General features: G+C 34.7%; 1 protein-coding gene across 1 annotated transcript; it reads right to left on the bottom strand.

Moving 5' to 3' along the window:
* Window positions 1-945: 945 nt before the first annotated feature.
* Window positions 946-9,368, bottom strand: LOC101745531 (tetra-peptide repeat homeobox protein 1). Its single transcript, XM_004928101.3, has 4 exons — window positions 9,275-9,368; window positions 2,901-3,311; window positions 2,437-2,586; window positions 946-2,104 (listed from the first exon to the last, which is right to left on the bottom strand). Exons 1-4 carry the CDS (start codon window positions 9,284-9,286, stop codon window positions 1,922-1,924), a joined length of 756 nt encoding a protein of 251 aa, XP_004928158.1. The 5' UTR covers window positions 9,287-9,368; the 3' UTR covers window positions 946-1,921.
* Between the last annotated feature and the right edge of the window lie 846 nt (window positions 9,369-10,214).

Raw genomic sequence — 10,214 nt, 5'->3', positions numbered from 1 at the left:
ACTACAATCAAAGTAGTATTGAAAACGTGGTCTATAAAAAGACAATCCGTAGGTGGCGGTATTAACGTTGTGATATCTATAGGTCCTATGTGCTTAGTGCGAGCTTTTTAACGTTCTCGATAGCGTAAAAGTTAATTCAATTTTGTATGGAGTTGGAACAGCGCCCATAGCGGCAAACGTAGGCAAACGTTTCAACTCCATACCAATTTTGGTTAACTTTTACGCTATCGAGAACGTTGAAAAGCTCACACTAAGCACACAGTTGTCCTTTATCTGGTAAAGGACAACTGTGTGCTTAGTGTGAGTTAATATGCTATGCTCATATATTAAAAATATCAATGAGTTCATACAGTTAGGAATTCGTTGTTTTACCCTAGTGGTCCTATGTATTAAGAGATGTTTCTTTCATCGTAATAATTTTGATGACTTCCCAACCAATGAATAAGTCACAGAATTAGGTGTATTTTTAAGTCTTTAAATGGTCAAAAGTGCATATTATTAACTCTTGATTCGTTAAATTAGAAGACTTTGAATTTGTTCGCTAGTGACTAGTAGATCAATGAGACAAGAGTTGGCAAATCACTTTTGTAGATGTTATAAAGTTCAATAGGAGCATTAAATGTCTTTTCTGGAGACAAAAAAAAATGGTTTATTAAAATTCTTTAAAATTTTTCACTCGTCTGTAAAGCGCTGAGAAAAATATTAGTTCGAATTTAGTTGACATTTGTGACGAAGACACGTGATCTTTACGTGATGTAGAACTCCAACAAGACTATCTTTCCAATCGGCACAAATCAATCAAACGCTGTCGTAGTTCCAATATACAAGTAGCGCCATCTATTGATGATTACAGTGTAATAACTCTTTAATTCATTTCATTGAGTAACTGGTAAACCATGTTAAAAGGCAATTTTAACACATATTCATTAAAAAAACAACAACAACTGTATTTACAAGATGTTTTATTACAAAAAATCGTACAAAATGTTCGGTAGCTCAATCAATAGTTTTTAGTCGACCGCGGCTGAAATTAAACCTTGTTCAGTTGAGATACAGACTACAATATACAACGGTGCAGATTCGAGATACGAAAACAAAATAACTCCAAGAGATCACACGAAATATCAATCAATCTGTGTCCCGAAATCGTTTCAATTCGTAGCAATACCACATTAGTGTTTTTTATCTTTTTATATATTTATTTAATCAAATTCTTTATGTTGCCATTAAATTGAATATATTTTTGGATAAAAGAAAATGTTAGTACTATATTCTACTATGGACGATAATTTTAGTAAATGTAGTACCTATGTGATTTTTAGAATCGAAATAACGCTAGTGATCACAAAATTAAAAAAAAAAGGATGGCTTTTTTTCTCAAATAGAGAATTTAGGTATCATAAACAGTAATTTAGTGTATCTAAGCATTTATAAGTTATATACAAAAGTATTGAAAATTATGAGATAATAGTGATGCAAATATTGCGAATACGAACTCTATTTGGTATTCCTACGAATCGAAATACGTGACGTATTTTGGGCATTTATTGCACTTTATATCAAAATGTGAACGCACCCCTTAAACTTTATGTAAATGGTTTAAAAACATCGAAACGTCCATTAACAATTCACATAGAGTTATAATCTCGCACCCCTTAAAACTAACTTAAAATTAAATCACATATATTTATTTGACTAACATACAGAGAACCCATGCGATGCCATTTACAAAAAAAAAAAAGAATCATTTATTTATCACTCGATTGTATGTACACCAAAAACTATCAGAGTTGTGGTTCGGAATACTCAAAAGGCTAAATTTGCTTTTGCAAGCCATCCCACAATGCACCCGCATTGCAACTGTTCCCATTTACGTACCCTTTGATACGGATTCAATCAATCGAGCGAAGTGATTCATTCTTTACCATCCGTGTTTGTGTGCGAGGAAGCCGTGCGAGTGAATATCGTGTCCGATTGCGCTGCCCAAGTGTGCGTGGGCGCCGATGACGGATTTCACATAAGGTACAGCCACTGGAGCGGGTACTGGTACGGCAACAGGCCTGGGTACCGCCACTGGGTACGGAGCGGGGACTGGTACTCCAACCTAAGGACAGGTATTGATTAATTTAAGAATTATCTTCCTTCAATTTTATTATACATTTCCCCAAGCAAATGGAGAGTTTTAAGCCAAAAATAAGTAAGTCGCTTCTGGCCCTCTTTATGTTTTGTTTTATCGTCCTAGATGATTTAGCTGTGTACTCGACCTAAATAAGGACAAAGTTCTTTGATACTACAGCATACATAGCACCGTCCAATGCTGGTGTATTTTCCTGATTAAACTTTTTAAATGATATCGTAGAAAAATAAACAGGAATATACTTTGAGGTAGAAAGGTCGTAAACTAAAAGTAGTAGCTCGAAAAAAAATTATACTAACTTGTTTGACCACGGGTACCGGTACTGCATGGGGTACGGGTACCGGTACGGGCCTGTCGACTGGTACGGCGACGTGCTTCTCAACGGCTACTGGGTAAGGTCTGGGGACGGGTACGGCGTAGGGGCGGTCCACGGGGTAAGGTACGCCAACCTGAAATCATATTTTTGTATAAATATTGTGAATTTTTTACATTTAAATCTAATGTAATCTCCAAAGCCTGACCATGTAGAAAATATATCTTCGAAACTAAAAAGATCCAAGGCGTTTGGTCTACTAACACATATCGGCTCAAAATATTTATAAGCATTTCTATTTACGCATTTAATTTAATTTTTTATACTATTTAATCTTCCATGGAATTAAGAGTGAGCACGTATTAAGTATGATTTAAGACAGAGGTACACAGTCATCAAAGGCACTGAAACAAACTAATAAATGATCGCCAGACTCAAAAAAACACTCACTCTGACTGGGTATGGCACAGGTCTGTCGACGGCAACAGGGTACGGAGCTGGAACGGGTACTCCGACGTGTCTAGTTATAGTGGTGTGCACATTAGCTCCAATAATAGCTCCTCCGGCACCCTCGGCGGCGATCACACCGGCGCCATAAGGACCAGCGATAGCAGGACCAGCGATAGCAGGACCGGCGATAGCAGGACCAGCAATAGCATGACCAGCAATGGCATGACCAGCAATGGCTGGGCCGGCTAATCCGTGGGCGCCGAAAGCTGGGCCAGCATGGACAGCGATGCCCGAGCTCAACCCGTGGCCGTAAAGATCAGCATAGTGACCCAGGTGTCCGCTGCGCTTCTGAATGGTTTTACTGGGTTCAGGGTCGCCCAGAACCGAGGCAACCACGAAAAGAACTGCAATCTGTAACAATTGACAAGGTTAATTTTGAAATTAAATTTCAAATCGAAATTTAGCGTGAATCAGTGTATTCGGAACCCACTATTTTTTTTATTTATTTATTGCTTTGATGGGTGGACGATGTCAAAGCTCTTCTGGTGCTAAGTGGTTACTGGCCCATAGACATTTACAACGTAAATGCGCCACCCATCTTGAGATATAAGTTCTTAGGTCTCAAGTATTTGTCACAAGTAAGGTGGCTGTGAGCTCGTCCACCCATCTAAGCAATAAAAAAGCATTTGTTTTTATCGATTCACTAATTTTAGTTCTATTATAGAATAGTTTTATGTCTACGCTCCCCACATATGTGTAATTATTTGATGTGTTATTTTTATTACTCAAAATTTTTTATTATCTTATATGTTAAATCTTGTAACGCATGTTTTTGAGCGTAATAATTATTAATAATAGTGATGTCGTTTTGAGGTCAATTATATACATAGTAAATCGCATTTTGGTCCTCACGATACAGGCTATGCCTAGTGTGAGGATCATTGGTTAATTTTATATTGTTGATGCCATCTGCGTAATCTCTCAGTTTGTTAAATATGTACCTAAATAGTATTCTTGGTCATGATTTAAGAGTTTATGTAGTAAATAAAGAAATTATTATTATTATTATTATAGTTCGATAGTGATAATTTTAATTAGGGCTCACATCATTAACGTCTTTAAGTAGTTACTATAACCTACAGACATCCTAATGAGCAAGAGTTCTACCCTTAAAATCGAAAGGTATGAATACTTAGCGACAGAAATATAACAGCGATACCTACCCGTGTAGGCTTACAAAACAATCTCTATCCAAGTATATATTTAATTTGGATTGTAAAAAATCGGCATGATAAAACAATGCATTTAACAGAATATATTTCTCATAACTGTGATCTATCAGAACAATGATAATTTCCCATGGATTGCCAAACTAATCTGTCAACATATATCTTATGTGTTCTTTTGTTCTTATGCCTGAGATTTTAACCATAATGTCTATAAAATAGTAGGTATATTAAGAAAATAAGTTTTGTTCATTATAACGTCAAAAGTGCTATTAATACAGAAAAAAGGAATAAAATGTAATATTTTGATCCTTCTGGTGCCCATTTGAAAATCTCTAATTTTGAGTGTAAATGTATTTAATAATAACATGCAAAACATAGATAGTATAAGAAACACCAATAGAAAAAATAGAAGAGACCCTTCCTATGGCGCTTTGTGGATATACTACTGGGGATTTAACCACAGGAGTGTTGACGTTAGGCAGGAGGCCGATTGTAAAACACATGTGAAATCCTTAAGCAACATGATTAGAGGATATCCTACGCCAACTCATATAATGTAGAATAAGGGCAAAAACAAGAAAATTAATTTTAATTTTAGACCTAGACATAATTTGGTCTCGTAAGTTAGACTAGTCATATCACAAATCATCTAGGTTCATTTGACCAATTAGGGGATAAAGAGTCCGATAAATACCAAAGCATAAATTACTCTGCCTATTCTCTTAGGTTCGAGAATCATTGTTTTGAATTTGGCAACTACGCTTTTTAAGCGTATGTTTTTTTTTCCTATCTATCCTGATAGCCTTGAGAGGCTATTTCGATTCTCTTTGACGTGTAGGTGACCTCACTGGGCTGAAACCGGGAGTGCTGCTAACTTAAAATTATAATTTGCGTTATTACTGGTGGTAGGACCTCTTGTGAGTCCGCGCGGGTAGGTACCACCACCCTGCCTATTTCTGCCGTGAAGCAGTAATCCGTTTCGGTTTGAAGGGTGGGGCAGCCGTTGTAACTATACTTGAGACCTTAGAACTTATATCTCAAGGTGGGTGGCGCATTTTACATTGTAGATGTCTATGGGCTCCAGTAACCACTTAACACCAGGTGTGCTGTGAGCTAGTCCACCCATCTAAGAAATAAAAAAAAATAAAAAAACTGGCCCTAGCAAGAGCATTGCTTCGCAGAATCTACCACCGGATCGGAATCCCGACTCACTGAGAAGATCCGGCGAGAACTCAGTGGGCTGTGTCTATGGGTTAATTTACTCGTCGAGCTCTTCGTCGCAAGCGACGGATTCAGCGAGGACGGTGACCGGACGAAACTTATGTTCGCTTTATTGCAGTACGAGAAATTCAGACCAAACGGAAATAAGAGAAACATCTAAGATCTTGCCTATTGAGATGTTATATTGATTATGCCTTGCAAATTAATTAGGAGTTTTCCTCGGACGTCATATTGGTAAAAAGGGAGGTAAATGTAGAGAAAATATACAACAGGACTCTACATCGTTAATGTCGCGGCCCAAAAGCGACAACGAAAGCAAAATTTGTTTACATCGACCGGCTAAAGTACAATGTAATGCGTGCATGTTGCATACATTGTGCCTTTACGGTGTATCGAATAATGATCACTTTTACCTCTCTGCGTGATGTGACTTCATTCATTCATTAAAATGCAGCGTCGGACAGAAACGAAATTCGGTTCGTGATGTGAAACGCTAAGTTCGGATTGACTGGGAACGATTGCCACGCATACGTAAACGCGTACGCTTAGTAAGTTTAGTGAATAAATAGACTGAATTTTTTACTGGTGGTAGGACCTCTTGTGAGTCCGCACGGGTAGGTACCACCGCCCTGCCTATTTCTGCCGTGAAGCAGTAATGCGTTTCGGTTTGAAGGATGGGGCAGCCGTTGTAACTATACTGAGACCTTAGGACTTCGATCTCAAGGTGTGTGGCGCATTTACGTTGTAGATGTCTATGGGTTCCAGTAACCACTTAACACCAGGTGGGCTGTGAGCTCGTCCACACATCAAGGCAATAAAAAAAAATAAAAATAAAGAATAAGTAGATAAATAGGCTTCGTTTGGGGGATTTAAGAGGCACTCGCCTGGTCCAAGAGCAAATTTTTGTCTGGCGATAATAGGCATTTAATTAACCATTTCTATTAATCTCATAATTTACATATTTAATTGGTGGAAGCCTAATTTAAAAAATATTCTTTTGATAGTCGTCTTTTCAGCATTTGAGTAAGTTTATGAGTTTATTGTAATGTGCCCTGCATATACACGAACACTGAATCTGTCAAAATTATTGATGAAAATGAGTCAAAGTGATTTTATTTACAAATATACTACTGATTTTATCGTTATTTGAGTAAATATTTGTAATACTACTTGATATACTACTTTTCATATAACAATAAATCTTAATCTAATATATGTATTACAGGATAGTCAAATTTAGTTAATTGAGAAATTCAGCAATTATTTGCGGACATGTTCTTCGCGAGAAATCGTGCGGTAAGTTCGCGAGCGCTGTACGTCCCAAGTCAATCGTCACAGCAGTTTATCAGGAACTAAACAGAACCTGTCTGTTATGTCTATTACGTGATGTGACCATATGTGTCACATGGCTTAGTAATTAGAACGCGTGCGTTCGTGAACTTATTCGCATATTTGTCTTGAATTAAAACGACAATGCCTATTTTAGCGAATTTTATGTGACGGTTGTTCAAGTACTCATTATAATGGCGAACAGTATCATGATTGTGTTTTTAGAATAAACTAGAGGTCCCGCAGTAGTCGAAATTCGACTATAATTAATTGGAATTGTAAGTTTGTACACTATTATGATTGTATTATATATTTCTATAACCATAAATTTCACCAAGGCTAGATAGACTATAAAAATATATGTATTAATAAAGACAAACAATATTTAATCTCTCATTCTCAATTTGACCACAAACGTCAAGAATAAAAGTTTGACAATAAATAGTATGCATGCGTGTGTGCGTCAAATACATGGTATGTAGTGTGTATAATGTTTTCTTTATTGATTTAATGTATCTTTTATGCATTATTTAAAAAAATATTAGCATTGTGCACTTCTTCTCTATATTCTCTATAAGTGTGGAAAATTTCATACTCCTCCGTCCGTGCAATTTTCGTAAAAAAGGATACAAAGTTTTTACTTCACTTATTATTAGAATAAATAATACGATCGTATTTTAAATGGGAGCACAATGACATTAAAATATTTAACGGAAGAAAGACATTATAACTATGGACTCAAAATAGGTATATGGTTTCTTTGGACGAAAAAAATATCGCATATTTTTCTGTGATGTGACAGAAGTTTTAAATGGTACGAAAAGGCATGATGATAATGTCGACTAAATTTTTAAGGACGATAACTTCTGTAATAATAAATCGATACCTCCAATGAACACTACGCTAACTCCAAATTCGTAGGTTTACAGGAGGAGCGTTTAAACGAAAAAAGTTGATAAAAATCTTTATTATTGCAGATGTATTTATGGTTTTCTTGTGTAACTAGCTGATTTACTCTTGCTTCGAACCCCATCAATAATGATTAATTGTAATACTTTTAACATAGTGAAGCGATTTGCGTGAAAAACGAAAATTTCTAAATTTTAAGTTAGAGTAGTGTTCATTGGAGGCATCGAAATAATTGTACCTAAGCTGCATTTGAGGTTTATATTCATATGAATGAAACAAATGAATAATGCTTATGTTTCATCATCCAATACAATTCTGTTCAGATAGTGGAGCTTAACTTTGGTAAGGCGATTGGATACTATAGTACTTTGACAAGTTGGGTTGATACTTTAGCATTTTGTAAAAATGACTTGGACATTAACAAATCAATAAAACAAATGACTGGAATCTAAAATGTCTTTACGATTTGAAGCCAATTAAAATAGAACCACGTTAGATGATAAAGTCGACTGCAAGTAAAAATTAGGTTGTGTTAATTTCATGATATGTGTGGAAGCAGAAAAGTTTTCTTATCATAAAATAAATAATAGTTTAAAAAAACTAACAAAATACGTTTTTATAGAAAATCCAACAAAAAAATTGGAAATATATTTGAATTATTTAAAAATTGTGTAAGAAAAAATTATTTTATTGTAAAAAACGGTGGGGTGTTTTTCAGGATATTATTAAAATAATTTTAATTAAAATTTATTAAAATTTATTTTCTATTTTTTAGTTGGATTTTCTATAAAAGCGTATTTTGTTAGTTTTTTTAAACTATTATTTATTTTTAATTTTTTAGTTGAATTTCAATTTTTTCAATATGTATTTTCTTTTTTTTTTAAATATTGAATTATCATCGGTCCTTAATTAGTATACCAAATTTCGAGTGAATCCAACGTTTTGAAGGGGGTCAAAATTATGTTCAAAGATTCCGTTACATACTGACATACGTCTGAAGCTAATAAAAGCGTATTAAAAACAAAAGAGTTGAGATAAGCCGTTATCCTGAGGATCGTTAATAAGCTTCATTCGAAGAAAGTACGAGAAACACATTTTAAACTGATTTAAATTACATTAACATAATTAAATAAAGAGTTGAAATGATGCTTACAAGTTATTCAACTTGCTTCGTGAAAACAACATTACGGACACACATGTAACACGTAAATCTCACTGAAATTAAAATACTATGTACTTTTATTTCTTTTATATTCGTATTAATTATTATTATTTACAGTATAATTTATAAGTTTTTATTTTAATTCGTTTTTATTAAACATTGAATAAAAATAACCATTGCGAAGGAAATGCTAATTTTCTTAATTTAATTAATAATTGACTAGCGTCATCTTCAAGAGTGAGAGAAAACGGAAAGCAAAGGATTGACAACGAATTTACAAAAAAAAATAATCTAATTCAATTGTATTATAAGAAGTAATTATTAATACGATTATGCTTAAAATTAAGCTCAAAATAAATTAGCACGCTTAATTATTTTTTTAAAGCACACGAACTTTAAATAAAATGTTAGCACTAATTTCCTTACCCATTTAATATTTTTAAGAAGCATAAAACATTTTAATTAAAAAAAAGCACGTTAAAACACAACTTCGAAGCAATAAAATATGAAAATCTCAAACTTACGAAAGCCTTCATTTTTCTTTATATTGGTAGTGGTAACTATTTCACTCTTGGTAGCTGACCGTGTAACACGGGGAGAAGTCAGTGGGTATATGTGAGTAAGTTCCAGTCCCGTTTATATATAAAGCGTGCTACCACTGCCCCACTAGTGGAAGGACACTTCGCTGCAAACATTCAGTACTTTGTCGCGATTATTTCATTGTTTCGACAATTCCATTGATTGGCTAGCTGTTTATAAGTTGCCCGCGACTTCGTCCGCGTGGAAATAGTTCACAAATAATGCTTTATTTTAGAACAAATTTGGTTAGCATAAAAAACGTTATAGTGAGCCAACCTTAACATATAGACATAATTATGCTGTCTCGGACTTTTTTTTAAGGTCTTTTAAAGGGGAACAATTCTGTCATACATTATTTTAGCGAAACTTTAACCGTTTCCGCAGCGCACGCAACGGAAGCTCTCAAAAGGAAAAAAAGGTTTTTAAACATTCTTTATTGGTGTTCTGCTTGTATTGGTCTTAGCGTGATTTTATATAGCCTGTAGCCTTCCACAATAAATGGGCTATCTAACACTGAAAAAATGTTTCAAATCGGACCAGTAGTTCCTGAGGTTAGAGCGTTCAAACAAACAAACTCTTCAGCTATATAATATTAGTATTTACTAGCTGACCCGGCAGACTTCGTAGTACCTCAATCGATAAATAAAAGACCTAAACTTTTGTATGAAATAAACTTAAAACAAACAAAAGCAATCCGTCCGACGGGGGACATATCAAAGGAAAACCAAAATTGTTATTTTTATTTAATTTCGAGCATTTTCATCTTGATCTACCTTTTAAACCTTCTCTGGACTTCCACAAATAATTCAAGACCAAAATTAGCCAAAATCAGTCCAGCCGTTCTCAAGTTTTAGCGAGACTAACGAGCAGCAATTCATTTTTATA

This window comes from Bombyx mori, chromosome 18 (genome assembly GCF_030269925.1).
Source record: "Bombyx mori chromosome 18, ASM3026992v2".
NCBI classification, from domain to species: Eukaryota; Metazoa; Arthropoda; class Insecta; order Lepidoptera; family Bombycidae; genus Bombyx; species Bombyx mori.
This window is presented reverse-complemented; position numbering and strand designations above follow the sequence as displayed.

What these genes read in the sequence shown, in the direction of transcription:
- LOC101745531 (XM_004928101.3), bottom strand. An exon ending in CTGTGCCATACCCAGTCAGA is followed by an intron (nt 2,587 to 2,900) that starts GTGAGTGTTTTT and finishes ATATGATTTCAG; the next exon opens with GTTGGCGTACCTTACCCCGT. An exon ending in CGGTACCCGTGGTCAAACAA is followed by an intron (nt 2,105 to 2,436) that starts GTTAGTATAATT and finishes ACCTGTCCTTAG; the next exon opens with GTTGGAGTACCAGTCCCCGC.